Source organism: Seriola lalandi, unplaced genomic scaffold (assembly GCF_002814215.2).
Source record: "Seriola lalandi dorsalis isolate HSWRI2012SDOR001 ecotype SW California unplaced genomic scaffold, Sedor1 jcf7180002054971, whole genome shotgun sequence".
NCBI classification, from domain to species: domain Eukaryota; kingdom Metazoa; phylum Chordata; class Actinopteri; order Carangiformes; family Carangidae; genus Seriola; species Seriola lalandi.
Window position 1 is genome coordinate 458,380 of NW_019525522.1, and position 21,455 is coordinate 479,834.

Here is a 21,455-nt window from a genome sequence, read left to right on the forward strand (position 1 = left end):
CAGATAGAGAATGACTGACAGATAAAAGACTGAGTGGAAATGTCACTGGGAACTAACTAACTAACTAACTAACTAATTCATCCAAATATTTTTATTTTGTGAATATAAATGTGTTTTGATCACAACCCTATTGCCATGGCTTCTTTACATTTGGATGAAGATTTTTTGCTTTAAGCTGCTTTTAAAAACAAGGTATTATTAAATATCAGCATCAGTACATGGTGGGTCATGTCTGAAATGCCTTGACTTCTCACATTCATTAAATGTCCCATTTAATTTTAATGCATTTATGTGGTGACCTATAGTATTTACATTAATCTCATTTATTACCCTGTTGCAACAATAAAATTTCATGATTGGCAGCATATTTCCATAACTGAATATATTGCAGGAAGAAAATCAGTTTTTCTGTCTCATCAGACGCTCTTAGGTTAGCAGACAAGCTTTCAAAATTCATATTCAGTGTATACTGTGACTGATTGAAAAGGCCAAATGTCACTATGCATTGATTGCTTGTTGGCGTTTCACATCTTCAACCACTGAGAGATTTTTTTTTCTCTCTCTCTCTCTACACTATCCTTTTTTTCTAGAAACACAGTATCAAACACAATGTAGTGGGGGCTTTTCATTTGGGTCACTGAAATAATTTCTCGAAAAATCATCAATAGCTGCATCTGCCCCAGATTTATCCCGTATGGGTTTATCCTCTTCTCTCTTTTTTTAGATGCCTACACAATCTCAGAAGTGACTTATGCTTGGACTCGAAATGCCTCCGACTCTGTGGTAGTGGAAGGAGAAAGCTCCCGCCTGAACCAGTACGACCTGCTCGGACAAACAGTCGGACAAGAAACTATCAAGTCAAGTACAGGTAAGCTTTTGTGGAGATCTACTAGAACTGAATCCACCTCATGACTTCTCCACCTCCAACTGATTTCCGTCCTCTCCAGTAAATTTATCCTCTTCTTAAAAGTGGAAGGAAAAAGCTGAATTTTCAAATACTAGAAATTACAAAGCTATGACTAAAATAATCTGGGTTTTGTTAGATTGCGGTTGGCGGACAGCAAAAACTGGTTATTTAATAGCTGTTTCTTATACATTCTTTAGTGACAAACCTGTGCAAACTCACCACTACTCTGAAAACTGGTTAATTTTGAGGGATGAGGATCTGAAATATCTCTATTATCTCAGTTCCAAACAGTTTCAGTGTGAAAATCAAACTTTGAAGATTTTGTATTTGTTTGGGTGGATGTTGAACTTGCCCACCTCCTACATGTTGCAGGAGGCGGGCGTAGCTTACTGTGAAACACTTGCTAAGTTTTGTCTTTTTGTTACTCACTTTATTTGGCTTGGAAAATGCAGAGAAACGTTGGTTCTGGATTCCTCTGCATGACAAAGATTCAACAAAACAGGGATTTGGCATTCATGCATCTTGAATTCCCCGCTTTGTTCTGTATTTTAATCTGCAATTAGCATGGCCTGGAGACCCAAATGCAGCATGACAGGTGAGCTGCTGCTGCGTTCAAATGCAGTGCACTTTCTTTGGCTGGGTTTTAAACGGATGTCAATAAAAACAGATGAGAGATGCTGATGCAGAACTAAACATACGGCAGCACATCTGTCTGTTGTCGCTGAGACAGTAACAGGAGAGCTCCAGGAGAAAGGAGCGGCTGCTGTGTTCTCCTGTGATTTAAGTGTCTTCTGTTGGTGCCCGAAGACACAGGAATGTCTCACAAAATTGCAGTGACGCATGAAATGACAAAGAAACTCTATGTTTTCAGCCCACAAAGTGAATGACTCGGTGTGCATTGAAAATGGGGCATTTCACTCAAATGGACCTACAGCAGACATTAGCAAGAGAATCCAACAGTGACAAGCTCATTAGTGGGCAGGATAATTAACTTTGGTTATGTCTAGAGTTTAAAAACACGGACTTGAAGCAAAAGGCAAGAGATAAAAAGTTTTAAAACATATATGGAAAATGAGCTTTAAAAAATGTTTGAAGGCTGATTTTTTAAATTATAGTGTTTCACTACACTGAACAGATACTAGCTGTCTCAATTCAGGGGCCGCATCCTTTGGAGATGGCATTTGAAAACTTTTGCATCACAGCAGCAGGACAAGGCTGTCCCATTTCGTGGCCCAACCTATCCCAAGATTCATTGCGTGCCAGTAATGAAAATAATCAGGCAGCAAACAAATGACAGTGATGGTTACACTTGCAGTACGCAGTTGAATTGCTACCGGTACAACTGTTAACAAGAGCCTTAAAACCTTGTTTTTGTAAAATAAAATAAAATAAATAAATAAATAATGTGTTGTCAAGGTTGCCAGGCTACAGGACAACGGCAGGACGGCAGGGTGGGCACAGCTGCTGACACAAAGTGGAAATTCTCCGTAGCCCAGACCATCTCATTTCGGTTCGGCCTTCACCTGTCTTTGACAGCTACAAAGGCCATGTAGACCGCTTCCCCCGAAGATGTGTCCCCTTACTTGGGACACAGATACTGTCCAATCATAACTTAGCAACGGTAACTAGGCACAGCTGGTGTTCAGGCGTTGGATTTTTCCACATGTTGAAGTGCTGTGCAGGGGGGACTAGTAGCAGAATAAAGCAATGGATTAAACAGCATTTTTATCTGCTCTAACGTAACCTGCAACTTATTTATCAAGGCATAATTTTTTTCTCATAATGCAGAGAGTCACAAGAGTGGGTTTATTCCACTGTCTGAACCCTCTCTGTTCATGGCACGTGTTTGTGATGTCTAGCAACATCTGGCAACATCTAGCAACTGTTCAAACAAGTTTAACTACATCCCATTTAAAACATTTGGCAACACTGGTTTGTCCTCTTGCTAAAAATCTTTTCTCTTTTTACATTAAAAGTGAAACACCATAAACAAACACTAAAGTGTAACTCTAACCTCTGTTTTGCTTGTCCATATATTTACGTGAGCTGAACCACTAAAGGTTGAAATGAGCTATTTATAAGTTTTGCTGTGACTACATAGCCAGCGTTAGCATAAGCAGATATTTACGCTACTTACTGGTCTAGAAGAAGTTGAGCATCAGACTTCATTCCTTTACTTGACAAGAGCTTTCGCCGCAGGTAGAAAGCAATGCTAATGTTAACTCTTGTCTCTATCACGTCTTTTCTTCTACTGACGTTAGCACGCTAACCAGCTTGTCACTTTCCGATAGCGAGTGACGGTAGCCTCCAATCTGCCCTAAAGACGTAGCGCTGCTCAGAAGGTGTATTATAACCTTGTGTCTTGTAAACGCAACGATTGCTGAAGCTCTTGTTAAGTGACAGTGACCACCACCCACGAAACCACATTCAGCTGCAGAGAAGAATTACAAATAGCCCCTTTAATGTAGCCATCAAGGGCACACGTGACCTTTTGACAGGATTTGTAGTTTTATTATAAATCAGGCGGAGATGGTGTTTTCAGGCAACTCTAATGTTAATGCTAAGCTAATGTTAGCTTAATTATGTAGCTAGCTAAAGCTGATATGCTAACAGTAGTTGTCAAACTCCATAGTCACCAGCTAGTAGTGATAAGCCTGCTTTGTATACTTATGATTGAAATCAAGGAACCATTGTGTGAAAAATAACCAAGAATTTAAAAAGCTAACTCTGTCACTGTTATCATTGTAAACGTCACATGTGCAATAACAGAAAGCTTGACAGGCATAGCAACAATAACTATGGGGACTAGCTGTCCGCTCCTCCTCTTTTAAGTAGGAATGTGCTCTATCCAAGACAGTCAGCTGTCAAGTTATATTTATTTATAAAACGCTTTTAACGAGCACATTGTTCACAAAGTGAATAGAGAAAACAAAGAACACAAATACATACAAAAATAGGCAATAGGGTAAAAGAAAGAGATAGTGACGTCTAAAAATAGAAGCAACACATTTCATGCCAACACACAAACACAGATGCCAAGAATCGGGGCCAGATTTTGAGTGTGCATATACAACATGAGACTATATGTGTTTATGTGTGTGTGAGAATGACACCACCACTGTCCAGGAAGTAGGCAGTGCAGAGAAGAAATGTTAAAAACAAGATCAAAAACTGGTTCTAAGTCCTGGTAAATAACTCTGCTTTGAGTCTGGATTTTAATACTGAGACACTGTGAGGCCAGCAGGCTTCTTGTAGAGAGATGAGAGATGGTTGGCAGCTGTTTTCTTTCTCATGCTGGGAGTGACAAGGAATCTGACACACAATGACTGGAGATTATATGATGCCAGTAATCAAATCAATGATGAAGCCCATGTAATGTGTTGTAAGTCAGAAATAAGACTTTGTAATCAGTTTATAAATGTACAGGGAACCATTGGAAAGAAAATAAAACCAGACTGGAGAGCGATGTGTTCTTGTCTTCTGGTTTTCTGAGTATTGTATAAATGTAGAAGAGGAAATGGTTATGCTCAGGGATAATTATTGAAGCGACTGGAGAAAAAGTCTGGATGTGTTAACATTTGAAAGGATCCTTTCAGCTGACTCTACAGCAGTTGAAATAAGTTAAATATGTGAGATCTTTCCTGCTCAGGAAAAGGAATTTATCATCTACCTTGTGTTGTTCATGGTTCATTTTTAAAGTAATTCTGTCGGCAACTATCACGTCACATAGCAAATTAAAATGGAAACACAAATTGTCTGTGCAATATGGTTCTCCTCTCATAAAGGCTCCCTGCTGTGGCAACACAGTGTAACAGAATGAAATATGTAGCACAGTGATAAATAACATGCAGGGACCATTGCAAATAATCCCCCAGTGGTAATTAACTTAGAAATAAACGCCCTCCAGGGTGCGTAAAAACAGAGGAGAACTGAAGCAGGTGGAGGCTGGGTGGGGTGGAGCAGCAGTAACAGAAACAAGCACACCTCAGTGCAGAGTGAATGTGAACCAACAAGGTGGTCTTGAAGTGGGCCCCCAGATCAGTGCAGTGAGATGTGATGGCTGTGGATATGGTTGGGTAACTGTTACAGCAGAGGGGTGTTGTGCTATAAGTGGTTAACGTAACACTAAAACAAGCTGTTTTGTCATTATTATATATGTCAATAATAATGTGAATGTAAGAAGTAAGAATAACTCTGAACCCCCTGAGGACCTCAAAATACACCTGACAGATGAGGCAAATTTCAACAGACACACAGTTTTATCCAGTGCATGTTGCCATGGTAACAATGCATGTTGCCATGGGGACACAAGCATAAACTAATCATAAAGTACTTATATAGCACTTTCAAAACAGAAGTCACAAAGGGCTTAACAAGCAAGCTTTAAAAAGACACATGAGAGATACAGGGGCTTCAGAAGGGATTCAAAGCAGCAGTTTCCAACCTGGGGTTTGGGACCCTTTAAAGATATTGGAAAGAAAAAAATTGCTCTGATGCTCAAATCTCAAATTTCTTTTTTTCCTTCTTATTTAATCTTTTCTTTTTCTTGTGAAATTGTTCAGATCTCCAACAGTTAATCAAATCAAACAGTCTGAGAACCTTGGAGGAGAAAGTCTCGTCAGCCGTGTTTAGACTCAGACATAATCAACCTGTGACGAAGGGTCGCTGCCTCATTTAGGGCACGCAAGCCAAAAACTTTTTTTAAATTTTGTTTTTTATTTAGAAATACTAGTTTTCTATTTTAATCTGCTTTGGTACTCATAGAGATAATGGCCATAAAACTCAGGTTATATCTAGCATCTATATTGTAACAGAGACCATTTCATGTGGCCTTGGTCTGGCTTGTAGCAAGGAACAAGTAGAAATAATAATAAGATAATAATATGAAATCATTTCTATCACCAATTGGTTGCCATATTAAGGGTGCCTGGTTAACCATACTCCCAAAAAACCAAAAACATTAATGGTAAAAATACTTGCTGCAACATTTCACACAGCCTGGGACAATGCCATCATTTGTTGTTTAAGTCAAGTAAAAAAAGTGTTGTAGTACATGAGAAATCTGAAAGCATGTACGATTCTCTGTGTCACTGAGTGACAGCACTGATCTAATTTTAGTAATACTACTTCGCTGTGGAAAATGTGATGGAGGAAGCTTTTTGAAATACAGCTCTTGCAGGATGATGATAGCAGTGATCACAATAATGGGGAGAAATGTGTAGGTGTGCTATAATTACTAGTCTGCTTTTTTTTTTTTAATTTACAGTCCATTTTGGCTAAATGCTATATGCATAACATTACTGAAACCATCTTTCAAATCTATATTGTATATTTTTGATGAATGTGTTTTCTTTTCTTCCAGGCAGTTTTGTTAGTTTGTGCTGGTATGAAAATCAGCTTGCAGGAACTTGGAACTTGCTGTTGTCCACTGGTTTGGACCTTCGAGAGGAGAGAAAATCAGATCAGGGTGGATATGTGAATTATGAGTATGGTTTACAAAAAATGTAAAGAATGAGTTACATGTGATGATGGTGAAAGAGTTTGAGAAGTTTGTTCTTGGTGGAGGATATTGACCCCAGGGTCATCACCTCCAGACTTTAACTGTAAAGGCGAGGGAGGAGTGGGTGGTTTGCAGAGCATCACTATGGAGATAGATGTCTTCTTTATGTGCACCAGCATGTACAGTGAGTCCTGTTTTCTCACAAGCTGATCCAGTTTTCATTCCTGGAACTTTTTATGCTGATGTTTCTGGGTATTTCAGGATAGTGTGGGTAAAAGAATCGAAAAAGTTTTAAATCTTCTATCACAATCAAAGACCACATTTATTGAAATGATGTGTGTTATTCCTGTAGCATTAATGGCATCTTCATGCAGACTTATCTAAAATCATCTATGAATTCAAATGTGGGTAATGTAAACAGGTGTCAATTATAACTACAATTTTGTGTTACAGTTTGAAATTGCATCCAGAAAAAAATGTATCTCCCATAGAAAACAGACTCGATAACGGTGTCCCTGAGCCAAGTGCTCCACCACTACTCCCTTTAGGTATCAATTACCAGTATACAGTATTTCCCCAGTGACTGCATTCCACTATCAAGGGAATCCCTGCTTCAATTTCATTGAGTAAGAATATCCTTTCATGCACTAAATGCTCCTATCTAGGTTAAGTGCCGCGTGATGCTTCAGTAGAAGGCAGCATGCCTGCCAGTGACTGCTTCTCTTGTTTAACTAGTCACTCCACATTATCTGATTGGCTGACTTTAGATTAATCATTCATTACTAGTGTGTCAGTGTTTGGTGTAGCGTACTTGCAAACTAGGTCATTTGGCACGAATGAATGTGCTCTCAGGCTTCACAGGGATGGACATCTTGCATAAGTCTGTGAACATACCAACACACTGTTACAAAAAACTCCACTATTCAGCCATACATTTATTTGTCACACAGTTGTGTTCGACGTGTTACTTTGAAGCACTTACAAGTAGCAGGTGCTGTGATTCTCACTTGTTTTTATTTGCAACTAAAAACATTTTGTTGTGTAACGGCATCACTCATACAAAACCAATGACTGAACAGAACTGGATGCAGTTATGTTTTACTTCATACAGTTCGATTTGTATTTGTTTGTATTTCAGTATATATGTATATTAATATACTGAGTATTCAGGTAAAGTCTGTCTTTAAAACCTGCAATAACTGCTTATTTTGGCTGTGTGGGAACAAGTAAACAACACATACTGTGTTAGCATCAGCAATTATAGAATAACATTAACATTCATTTGAAGTCATATTCCTGGCTAACTGGTGAATGTAAATACAGTTTTCACTCTCTTTTCAGTTTTATTTTTGCTCTCCACCAACTTCAGAGGAAAATATTCGGCTGTTTAGCTGCTAAATGTTCCACTAAGTTGGTTTGTTAAGTTTGTTGCTGAGCAAGTAGCGTACAGTAGGTTTTTCAGTGGAAACAGCTGCCTGCTGCAGCACAACCTGACGACAGCACTGGGAGTGAACCAAAACGATAAAGTTGTGGGCAGAAGACTAAAACAATAAGCTGAAAGATGCTAAAACAAGCAGTCATGTGATCCACTGTTAATATAAAATATTGATTATAGCCACTTTAAGAAATAGTTTTTTGGGAGGTTGGAATGTCCCATTAAGTCCTACCTTACCAATAAAGCCTTCACCAACCAGTAGTCTTGATATTAACATTGAATCACATGTTGCAACACAAGTGCCATCTAAAAGAGTTCACTCAGTGCTGAAATCACATCATCAATGATCTTTGATTAGAGAATTCTCTGTGTCTTGTACAAAATGTATAAGAGGCAAATTGTTGGGAGATGGCTTATTTTGATGTTTTTCTGCCCTCTATAGATCAAAAATTAAGCTATTCAGCTTTAAATGATGATCTTTGAGAGAGGGGCGCCACAGACTTTGCAGATCAAAGTGATACATCTGTGATGGGAGCACTATTCAGCCAGTTGTATAATGTCTTCTGTTGTCTCTGGAGGGAGTGCTCTAAAATCTGTTTTATTGTTAAGCAGTGGTGTGAGATAGAATTAGTCTTCACAGCAAATGCCTTGTTTACATTCAAATGACCATAAACACATGTTTATTATTGTAACCATAACAACGAACATCCTCTAACCCAGGAGTTCCCAACCGTTTCCACCATGGCCCACTTAAAAATTTCAAAAATGTTGGTGGCCCAAATCCAACCCCATAACAATACGGAGGCCAAATAATGTGTTCCTGGAGCAATTCTTAATGATAACGATGGAACATTCAGGACTGAAGTGAAAGCAGGGGAAACACGTAGGAAGCTCCACAGTCTCCACACTGGCTTGTCACAGTGACAGGCCTTAATACAAGAAGAAAGTAAAACAATGATAGGAGTTTTTGAACATTTTTAATGTTTTTAGAGATCAATTCATTTAGAATATTATAGTCTTTGTCACATTATGAAAGGGTTAATTTTTTAACAGTTTATTTGTGACATATCTCTGCCATCGTACAATATGCTACGGGTTGTATAAGAGAGGAGCGACAAACAACCTCTATGGATGTTTAGGTTGGAGTACTCGTGTTTTTGTAGCTTGACCTAGATTGGGTACTACAAGTCAGGATATCTTCTCCTCTGCTGCACCAAGTGCAACCATTCTTCTTTAAATTTGACTTTTCTTTAAATAAGCTCCCCAACTTTATGGAAGTGCAATGCTGTAGTTCCCCTTTAATGTAGTCTTTCGAACAGTGGCTGTATTTATAAGTAAACTCTTACCATTTAGTTTGTTTTCCTTCTACACTATGCTACAGATATTACAGCAGGTAATCTACATCTAAAGAAGCCTCTCAAAACATAAAACTGGATCAAGTGTAGCAGCAATTATTACAGCTATCTGTGTATTATAAATTCCCATGAAGTCTCCATTTGAAAAGCTTGTTGTCTGTGCCCTCTGTCGGACAGTTGACACCACACGTGTCCTGAACGAGTAAGGGATTCCTGTGGTGTTAGCAGGGAACCTTGTTTCCTACATCTGTAGGATACATGATGCGATTACCATCTTCATGTTATAATTACTGTATTCCCTCTCTGTGAAGCGATCACAGGCTTCTGTAGAGAAAATTCAGCCACATCCAGTGGATTCTTTGCTTGTACATCCTCCTCCCCCATCCACAACACAGGCAACGGGGCTGGCATGAAAATTAAATTACAGAAGATATAGAGCTCCAAAGGGTGCTGAGAGTGCACTCAATTCCTCTAAATTCCAGTGCCTGAGTTAGTGCATGTGTGTGTTTGTGTGTATGGTGACAGAGAGAAAATTAGTCCTCACATAAATGCTAGAAACGCAGGCAATACAACTACGCTGCTATAAAAAAAAAAGAGGGAATAAAAAATCTTTTGGGATTAGTCCTTGGAATTGACACCCCCCCCCCCCCCCCCCCCCCCTTCCCACTGCTGAAAAGGACTTTCCTCTTGCCAAGTGGCAGTGTGTATCAAGGCCTTCATTTCAGAATCGCAGGAAATGAGCTATGTTTCTCTGTTCTGTTGCCATGGGTAACACATCTTTTTCTTCTCATGTCTAATCTTGGCTTCTCTTTGAGATATCTTCCATTTGGCCTGCCTGCTACTGCAGCATTGGCACTGTTTCACGGCCTTGTCAGCTATTAGGCTTTGGTCGATGGCTAGGAAATCATACTGCCTACTATTCCATGTACCGATGGATTATTATGACAAATATGTACTGTTAACAGCTGAGGTGCGCCGTCTAATCTATGTCTAAGAATGATATGTCTTATTAAAGCTGCATTCTTGAAGCTTTTCATATAAAACATATATTACTACTGATGTAAATATGGGCACAAAGGGAGTTGGGGGTTGCACTTGCATATTTATTTAGCTATTATAGAGCAATCTTCTCTGGTCACTTCTTCCTGTGTAGCAGCTATCATAGACTTCACTTTACTTTTATCTATTTATTTCTGTTTTGTCATCAATATTTTGTAAATTATTTGAATCATGAATAACATGTACATGACAAAACAAGCAATCCAGAGGAAAGCTACTTTTAGTATTTAGCCATTACATTGCCATATTTTAGTATGACAAAGTTTGAGGGGAGGGGAGTGTCTTTTACTGTGATAATGACAATTTAGCTGTAAATTCTAACAAATCGGTATAGTTCAGGCTAATTTCATAACAAGGTGTTAAATAAATTGCCAAAATTACATTGATTTTATGAAAACTAGACCAAGGATACTATGCTTACTGCTCTTGTAGAAAAACATTATTCATGGAGCAGTGGAGCAGTAAATATGTGTATCTGTAGTAGAGCTGGGAAAGAAACAGGGGTAACATATCGACGTACTTGTAATTTACTGAAGTATCTTCATATCATGATACTTTATACTTCTACTTCATTACAATTCAGAGGAAATGTTGCATTATTTACTCTACTACCATTTAATTTACAGCTATAATTACTAGTTACTTATCAATATTTTATCTTATAAAATTTGATACATTGTTATAGATTAAACTTCCCATTAAAAATATCTCCAATTCAACCAGCTACATCATTAAAATGGTGCTTACACATGCCTCAGTATTAATAAATTATATATACAATATATAGCAGTCAAGTTGACGTGACTTTTACTTTTGATACTTTTTGAAAAAAGTTTTATAAAGTCTTTTGTGCCCCCATATAAATCTGATAAAAAAAAGCCTCAAGTGACATCACCTGAGTCAGGAGACAGTCAGTTTAGACTACGAGTTTGAAAAGGAAAAGAAATCTGAAAGGAAGGGTCTTACCAGACGTGTGTAGCCCGCTCGTCATATCTGCTTGAGGCTGGAGGCTACATTTGCCATTACTAGGATAATACACCAGAATCTCTGACCCAGCTGTGGGCAGTCGAGTTGCATTGTGGGTAATTAAAGCTCCAGGTTTTGACAAGGAATGAAAAAGATACCTCTGGTTCTGCTGCGTCAATTTTGATATAATGTTATACAGTTGGAGATAACTGTATATATATAGGTACATTCATAAAATGCAATACCAAATTATAATTGGTAGTAAAGGCAGCTGTGGTGGTGATGCTTTAAAGTGACCCTGATTCTTGTTTCCACAGGTGAATACACAGTGATGACGGCTCATTTCCACCTGAAGAGAAAGATTGGCTACTTTGTCATCCAGACGTACCTCCCCTGCATCATGACTGTCATTCTTTCCCAAGTGTCTTTCTGGCTGAATAGGGAATCGGTGCCAGCTAGGACTGTGTTTGGTAAGTATGACTTTTATCATCGATGACCACATTCTTCTTCTCTTTTATTATTTTATTATTTATTTGTTTGCTTATTTATTTATTTTTAGGCAAGAAACCTGTCTCTTATTGAAATGCTCAAATTCCCAATGGCACTAATGAAATTTAAGCCCGGTGTTATAAATGTGCGATCTGAACACACATGATGGGACATGGTATTCATCCCAGCCTCTGTCAGCATGGGGGATGAGAACAGCTAATAGTTGAAATTTGATGACAAATGTTGGGTGCAGGAGAAAACGGGATAAAGAAAAAAGAGCAGACATTTCTAGAGGCTTCAATGCTTTTTCAATCCAGTTGGACAAGCTACTGGTGGACTTGTTTGTAAGCCAAGTGGAACTAATAACAATGACCTATTAATGGTCAGCTCAAAGAAGAAAAAAAAACAGCTACAGAAGTCAAGAATAAACTGGGCTAACAAACTCAAACCTACCAACCAGCTATAGCATTACTGAAGGTCAGTGGTTATTGGGGTAGAATAGGCTAATAGTAACCTTACACTGTAAAGACACAAAGGATACGAATGACTAACACACTAAAATCAGTAAAGGTGATTCGTTGTTTTCATTTCATTTGTTATGTATATAATGTATCTGTATTACATAAAATAACCCTTTCTGTACGAACCTCATGATGACTATCGGATGAATGCTGCTTTCTTTTTGCATCTCCAGGTGTAACCACCGTTCTCACGATGACAACACTGAGTATAAGTGCAAGGAACTCCCTTCCCAAGGTTGCTTATGCCACTGCCATGGACTGGTTCATCGCTGTCTGTTACGCCTTTGTCTTCTCCGCTTTGATTGAGTTTGCCACTGTCAATTACTTCACAAAGCGCGGCTGGGCTTGGGATGGAAAGAGTGTCGTGAATGACAAGGTAATGAGGAGAAAAACATGTCTTTTTGATAGGCTTCATTTTCAAAGAGAATTCATTAGCATTGTACTGAAGAAGGCAATACTTGCACATTGTAGTTGGGAGGTTTAAAATCATTTGTTGGATGCTGAGGGAAGTAGTGATAATGGCTGCTTTAACCCTGCACAAGCCAAACTCAAATTTGTCCAACACTGCTTCTATAGTCTGCAACATGAGAACATGGGTCCATGTTTAAGATGTAGTCCTGACACAGAAGAGAGTAAGTTTGAAAAAACAGGATCAATAATGAATTCTCCAGTATTAGCATTCCAGAGGAAAATTGTTTTAAACCTTTAAATGCCATCAATGCACTCTTCTCATTTAACTATGATCTGCCCCACGGCAAAGCACTTTACGCTCAAACTGCTGCAGGGGAGTGACTCAGTGTGTAACCGTGTACAACTGTGTTAATGTAGCTGTCAGACAAAACTTTTTATAGACAGGAGACATTGATTCAGAATATTGACATAGTGTACCACCAACCTTAGTTAGTGGACGACCCGCTCGACGTCCTGAGCCACAGACGCCCCCTAATGTAGTATTATGTTTATCAGGGGCAAGCAGGGCAATTTACCATACCAAAATGATTTCACATTTTCAATTAGATTAAACCCTGTCATGACATTTGATTAAAAAAAACTAAAACTAAATCAAATTTAAAATTAGAGTTTCAGAAAAAAAGCAGCAGTTTTACACAAAGTTTTAAAAAAAATCTTCTTCAGGTGTTTTGAATGTGTTACAAACTAGATTTCATGTAAGAGGTTCACAAACATTTGCAATATATAATGCAGACTAATAGCAGGACTTACAGAAGATGTTAATGAATGTCAATAATGTTCTTGCACAGGTGAAGATTGTAAGAATATAAAATACATTCATGTCATCTTAAGGTTTCCCAGTTAGCTAACTGGAAAAAGTGATTATAAAAATGATGATGCACTGACTTTATTTTTCATCCTGTTGTTCATGGTGTTGCTCAGTCAGCAGACATGGCATCTAGACAGAGTTATATTATAGAGCAAAGAAAAAACTAAAGTAAAAAAAATCCATTCAACACTTTGTTAAAGAGATCATTCAACAACTCTTTAGGGAAATTTTCACTATTTTTACTATGAGGCTGGATATAATCTGCTGTACCTGACTGAACTCTGCAGTAAATCTGAGGGCGCTTGTCTAATCTTATAGAGTGTCTCCATTTCAAGAATAGTTTTACATTTAACCTGAACACACCAGTACGGTGTATAATGAAATGCTCTTACGAATACAACATCCTGTGACCAACTATATTTCCACCTCCTGCTTACTATATGTGTATGAGTATCAGTCTATCTATTGCAGCTGTAACCTTGTGAGATCCTTGAAACTGCTGGAAAGCTGAAAAAGTGTGGAAAGTTACAGAGCGACCTTAACAAGCTGTTGAAATATTTGGCCTTTGCTGTTCTTCATTCTGACACTGCAAAATGTGCACATCCATTTCCAGGACCTGCCCATTGCCACAGCAGCCCTTCATTTACATGTACTTTAAATTCATTGATAGATGGTGACAGGTGAGGTTGATTTTACGGTACACCTAATCCTTGTTGTCTTTCAACAGAAAAAAGAGAGGGCATCCGTCGTCAAGAAGAATAATGCCTACGCTGTAGCAGTGGCCAACTACGCGCCTAACATCACCAAGGACTCCAGCACACTTCCAACCATCGCCAAAGGTGGAGCTCCGGAGCCCAACAAGGCCAAAGCAGATGGCAAAGCCCAAGAAAGCAAGAAGACATTCAACAGCGTTAGCAAAATTGACAGGATGTCAAGGATTTTGTTTCCGGTTCTCTTTGGCACCTTCAATCTCGTCTACTGGGCCACCTACTTAAACAGAGAACCCGTTATAAAGGATATGGTCCCCTCTACTTAGAGACCACTTTTAATGGGTTCTGATCTGAGGACTAAGAGATGAACCAAATACCTCCAGCAACTGTGTACACATACCTTTGCAGAGTCAAGTCCTGGATTGCAGTGTGATCCTCTATCTCCGCCTGTTTTCTACACCGTCTGCAGCACTTTTGAGGAGCCTGGCTTTTGTAAATGTGTATGTATATTTATATTCATGGTTTTATGGTGACATATTGTGTGATTACTTCGATTAGAGTGCATATTTCCTTGAAAGTATGTTTCCAGTTACAGTATGTGGCCACTGTACATACAAATCAAATTAAACATTAACACATACATTTTATTTACGATTACTTCTAAACGTGTTGTTTTGCTGGTAATGCCCACTCTCTTGATATTACAGTATAAATATATTTTTCTTTTGAGTGAAAGTGACTGCTTATATCATATTTCTTTCTGTCTCTGCCATCTAAGAGTGGCTTTTTTCTGTCCAAGCCAATGCAAAAACACACTTGTATAATATTGTTACAGTGTAAAAGTTGTTTTATTATCTGTGACTGCAGGTATGGGGCTGTAATCATACACTGACCTCCAGAATCAATGAAACACTCCAAGCCAAAGAGCTCTAAAAAAAAAAAATAAAAAATAAAAATTAGTGTGCTTGTGATACAGCTACTGCTGCCAGAGTCACTTTGCTGTGATATCATTTTGGATTACAGGAAAATATATTTGAAAAGAGATTAAAAGAGATAATTTAATACTATCAGAGATATCTGACTTAACAACAGAATGAAGTGTATGTGATAGTGTGCTGTGATACTCAATAGAAACACCATTAACTGAAATACCAAAAAATTTCACATGCTTGAAAATGCATATCAATTTTTGGCCACTAGGAGGCAGAGGACCACCACACAACCCTGACAGAGTACTGCCTTACTAAATCTTTTGCTAACATTAGCAAACATTTATTGTATTTATCCATTATATATATATACACCCAATAGACACACGCTGTGTCTCGAATCGGATACTTCGGTCAGTACACTAACATGAAGTACAGTGTGTACACAAGATACTCATGGCGCAGTGCACGAACTTGGACGATGTAGTGTTGTCCTAAAACCAACACTGCTGTTCTGCGGTCACCGGAAATGACGATGTCAACATGTGGCCGCGATTGTCGCGTGCCTGCCAACTTCTTTGCGCACGTGACTCAAAATGAACGTTTACCTGTCCTGTGTGTGGCTCTGTGTCATGCCACATGAAAAGTAAGCCGCAATCGGCGCCGACGACGTATCCTCCCTCCTCAATGGTCGCCGTTTCCACAAGTTTGCGGTCCCTCCCCTTCCGCTATGTCGCCAAGATGGCGACTGTTGAGGGTGAGAAGGGTTTATGGTTTCACACTAAATTGTTTGCCTGTGTGAGTGCACCGTCCGAGTCCGTTAGTGCACTGCCTGTTGACATTTTTGTCAATGTGAACGCACATATGCACTCAAGATAACAAGTGTGAGTATGGAAGTATGCAAATTGAGACACCCAACAGAGAAACATTATCGTCCCTCTGAAGTTTTGCTGTTGTCACATCTCATGTAAGTCCAGTATTCACTCTCCTTTTAGCTCTGTGTCAGAGTCTGACATCGCTGAGCAACTGATATTTGACTTTCTTCACCACCTGCTTCATACGCTAATCTGTCTGCCACTTGTTTTCCAGTTTGTCAGAGCTAATTCATTCATTCAATGCCTGATTCAATTTGAGATTAGGTTGATGAGAGGGATGAACCATACAAACAGTAAATATACCATTTAAAAACCAAAACAATGAGCTACAAGGGTCTAAAAAGCAACAGAGTTGGGGGAATAATTTTCTGTAGATATGTTGTTGTGGTTGACCCCTTTTACCTTAGCATATGTTTTAATGGGTGATAAAAGTGATCAGCAGTATTAGCAGTGAAAGGAACCTTTTGCTAATGGTGCAAAGAATTTATGAGATGACGAATGACATGAGAAGAAGAAATGCATGTTGCTTCACAAGCACACTGACAGGTATTATCATACAATTTATTTTTCAAATTATTTTTTATGTTTATATTTTATTTATTTATTTTATCAAGGTTCAAGTCCCAATAATATCATATAGTACACTTTAAATGTACACAAACTCGGCATCATTAACATCTTGTGAAAACTTGTCTAAACTCATTTAAAATATGTATATCACAGCTTTTTATTGGCTTACAAACAGTGTCAATAACTCTGGAGGACAGTGTGGATTTGTTGATGTTTAGTTGTGTGCTGTGGCAGTCTTAATCAGTATGTACACCATTACAATTTTTATTCATTATCCATAGTCAGTGTCCTGCTATTTCCGACACATTTTATGCTCCCACCAGCTATTTTGAAGTAATTACAGATATGAAGGGGGTAGGATTGTAAACACAAACCTGTTTTGTGCCAGTGTGAACTTCAGTAAATAATTTCACACTTCTCTTCCAGAAAAATCTTTTGTGTAACAGGCCTAAAGTGAAAGGATACAGTCAGGATTTTGGAGCAAATTAATATTTTCTATCGTGAAATGATCATAGATTTGTAGTTTCATCTCATATTCATATGCAGACTGATTGCTGCTAAAACTTTGGACTAACTCAAAAGCCATATACAGTCCTCATAAATAACAAAATGACAGGGACAACTGATGATTGTACTTCCTGAGCATGAGGTACAGTGGTAACAAAAATCATCAAAGCGCTCAGTTGAGTTTAGGGAAGATTGTGTAGTTGGTTAAATACAACTCAAACATAAGAGGCAAAGCAAAAAAGTATTGTATGAACCTATTTTGTAGAAGATGGGGTTGCTCTTTCACAATCTCTGCCATGTTCACTTTATATTGACAAGACAAATCATGATCAGCCCCATATCAGTAGCCATATAGAGGACTCTACTGTGTGACCTTTTTTTCATGAAGTGATATGATTTTGCTTCACATGAGTATTTCAACTTAATTTTAACTTAATTTGATTGGTGAATCAAACTTTGCATGACGTTGAAATCTAGGATTTTCATTTATTTTTTACAAATTATGTTGTTGGATTTACTTATTTTAAATTCAATTTTTTTCTCCAACATCCTGATAAACTCTTATACATTCCAGATAAAATGATTGTTCACGAGGTGGATGCTTGATTCAGTGCACAGTTTCTAATAAAACACATATCGTTTCAATTCTTTATATCTAGTTTTTATGATGTCTTTGGATGTATAACACAAATATGGTTCCCTTAAATTATTTTTAAGGAGTGGGACATTTTACAACTGAAATCTAAATTAATCTTTCTGACAGATAAAAAAGCACTGGCAGACGATTTGGTGTTTCTGTACCCTATTTCTGGTGTATTGGTCAGGCTCTGTTGTGTCACTTTAAAGAAAATACCCAGGGAAGCTATTGAAACATGACTGTCTTTGAGCCTACAGTGTTGGGGAATGATTTGAAATGAAGTTTCTTTTTCTTTTACTTTCTTTTACTGTATCTTTTTTTTTTTTTTTTAATTCTGTCCATGACATTTGTTTGAGTTTAATTGGTATCTGCCACTTTTTGACAGTAATATATGAGCAAATTTTAAATATAACCAAGACAAAATGCCAGACAAAAAACATGGGAGCTGGCCTTACACTGAGAAGGATTTTGTCCCCTAATAAACTTATTGTTATGAGACCATAGCACCAGATAACCATTCAAGGTCATGAATTCTAGGGTCAAGGAGAAATGGCCAAAAATACATAAATAAATACATGAATAAACAGCATTTTTATAAATATTTTTAGGCTTTTTTCAGACTTTCTTTACATATACGTTTGATAGAAGGCAACTGAAGGCATGATATTATATCTTCAAGAACAGCTTTGGTTCCAAGAGCTGGATGTTTCAAGATATATAACTCACAATTTACAACAGCCCAGTCAGATCGTGAGACCATGAGTGAAGCAGGAGAGGATGCTCTCAACCAGTGCTCCTATGATGCCAGAGACTATCATTACAAGTGTGTTGGTAAAACCCACAGAAAAGCCCCGTGGCACTGAGCTGTAATGCAAAGCTCGCTGAAGTCTCATTTTCCAGCCTGATCTTTCCACCACTCAAGCTCTGCACAGACCCCAGTGTGAGGTCTCCTTTTCTCTGAGCGCTATCTCCTCAGTGCACAGCTGACCCTGCTCAGTGTACTGCTGCATGGATAGTTGAATGCCCAGGGAGGTCGACGAGGGTCGTTCTCTCAAGTCTACATAGCTAATGACATGTCAAAATACGTTACGACACACATTTTGACGCCATAGCAGGAAAAGCACAAGTTTAACGAGGGCGGCATTCCAGTTGGCCGACTGAGTCTGTTAGTGGAACACAGTCCTTACCAATGTTATTAGTTACACTTGTGTTTTTCCTGCTATGCAAAGTAAACATTTTGTGATAGAGATTACCAGGGAACAGTGAAACTGTCCTCCCAAAAATAAAAACATACAACACAACGACCCAGACTCAATGGATAGGTCAAAAAACATAGGACTTCAGCACAGGAGGGTGCTGTTTGTTTCTAGTTTCCAAGTGAATGTTGTTCATTTTAACTACAATCGTTGTATATCCTTAACCACATCTTTACTATTGTAACCATGACGATAAAGGTCCTCTAACCTTAACAAAGTACCGTAAACAATTATCTTTTCCTAAACTTCAGTCACATCATCAACAGTTTATCTGTAGCATATCTCCTGCCACCATAGATAGATAGATAGACAGATAGATAGACACATAGATAGATAGACAGATAGACAGATAGATAGATAGACAGATAGACAGATAGATAGATAGATAGATAGACAGATAGATAGATAGACAGATAGATAGATAGATAGATAGATAGATAGATAGATAGATAGATAGATAGATAGATAGATTATTTATCCCCTCGGGGCTCTAACTCAGGAAATGCTCCAATGGGACGCTTCAGAGGGTAGAGACAAATGTCCTACATTTTAAGGATGTTTAGGTTGAGACTTCATGGGAAGAGCAGTAATCTATGTTTGGAGATTTCTGTGACAGAACAATTCACAACTGTTCAGAACTGAGTGTCTTAAGTACAGAGACACCAGTGACACGGTGAACCAATTTTTTAATGACAAAAGGCAAGAACTTTTTTAGTTATTGATTTTACTGTAGCTTTAAAAGTTCAAACGTAACTCTTGGTGTAACCGGTTAGTGTCATGTGCATTGTGTTTTGATGAAGAGACCAAGAGCAGGATATCATTGGAGGGGATTTATTCTCCATTTATTCTCTGACAAAAAAGGTAAATAGCAAAATCCTCTAGTTAATTGTGATCATGTAACTTAGCCCCTATACAAATTAAATTACTGTATACAATAAGTTTAAGCTATCAATTAAACTCTTGAATGTGATTTAACAGAAACATGACTAAAACATTTCTCTGATCATGATGTCGCTTACCTCTCCCATGAAGTACAACAGCAAAAGAGAGGAAGTAAAGGAGGAAACGCCCTTCATAGTGGAGACCCCACGGAAGTGAACATAGGGACACAGAAATGAGTCTCAAACGTTTCACATATTGACTCTGGAGTGCTAACATGTCAGGCTAACACAGATTTGTTTAATTATAATACTACATATTACTGTTAAGTAATTTACACATTACACATCGCATAATACATCTCCCCAGTTTGTGCCTCTAAATAAACATTGTTTGTACATTTGAGACTTTTGCTTTGGTGATTGAATTTGAGTCACAGGGCTATCCAAATATTTTTCTGTAAGATTAGCCAAAGTTTGAAAAAACCCACAAGCTGCAAGACATTTCCTGATCCCTTAAAGACTTCTCTATACAACTGGCTTCTTACCCTATTAGTTTTTTGTTCAGCTGAGCCGAGATGCTAACTTGAAGTGACAAATATTGTTTGACACCAAAATTTCAGGGTTTTCAGACTCAGTAATTTTTATCACTATTCCTTTACGTTATTTTCTCATTGTATACTATAATGTATAATTCGTATAATGTAATATAATATAGTTTAATCATAATTTGAATCATATTAAACAAACCAATGGGAACAATGGTAAAAACCTTTATAGTGCAGAGGAAGCTGAGAGTTATTGAGAAACTGTTAATGTCTAACAGGTAGGCCGAGTGTTGTCCAATGATCGGTGAGGTTTTTGTAAAAACTGGCTTGTATTGTCTGCAAGAAAAACAGATGCTGAGCTCTTTGAATGAAAGGCAATCCTCAGTGCAAAAGTCTCAAATGTACAAAAGATGATTACATGACAGGGCTAATAGAGGCTCATTATTATCTCTGGTTGCACAAAGAAGAGAAGCAGGAATCTATTCTTATGCGAGAGGCAGCTTCGTTGTCATAGCAACTGATATCCATTTTTATCCTTCATCAGAGGGATTGAGTAGGCGGGACTTCCGCCTGTGTAAACATTCCCAAAGATAAAAGTATAACAATATATAAATCTCCCCTTGATGCTTTCAAACGCTGATTTCTGTTTATTATGATTTTATCTTTCGTCCCTTAAAGGAGTGACTTCAAACTGATTAAATAACCTACTACACTACACACTATCAGTACACATAGCCTGCTGCACTGTCTAGCCTTATTGGTATTTTCAAAATGACGGGGAAAAAAAGAAAGAGAGCAGCACAGTGAGTTTTGCAAAGCTCACGACACAGACTGGATACATTAAAGTGTATCAGTGTTAGTAAGGAAACATCTAGGAGGACAGAACTGACGATTTGTTCGCCTTTAACTCCTAAACCCTGCTGGGCTCTGCCTGGAATAAAAAACAAACAAACCAAACGGAAGTCATTGTAGAAAGTCATCTTGTTTCATGTCATCATCTTTGATCTGAAAATAAACAACATTTCCCACAAGTC

The 21,455-nt window shown here is 38.1% G+C and overlaps 1 protein-coding gene across 1 annotated transcript in view; it reads left to right on the forward strand.

Moving 5' to 3' along the window:
• Positions 1–17,747, forward strand: part of gabra2b (gamma-aminobutyric acid type A receptor subunit alpha2b) — a 31,992-nt gene extending 14,245 nt beyond the window's left edge. Inside the window, exons 7-10 of the mRNA XM_023395934.2 lie at positions 616–868; positions 11,540–11,692; positions 12,406–12,608; positions 14,239–17,747. Of these exons, the coding sequence (XP_023251702.1) occupies positions 616–868; positions 11,540–11,692; positions 12,406–12,608; positions 14,239–14,547 (918 nt within the window). The 3' untranslated portion in view covers positions 14,548–17,747. The remainder of the gene's footprint in view (positions 1–615; positions 869–11,539; positions 11,693–12,405; positions 12,609–14,238) is intronic.
• Positions 17,748–21,455: the final 3,708 nt, after the last annotated feature.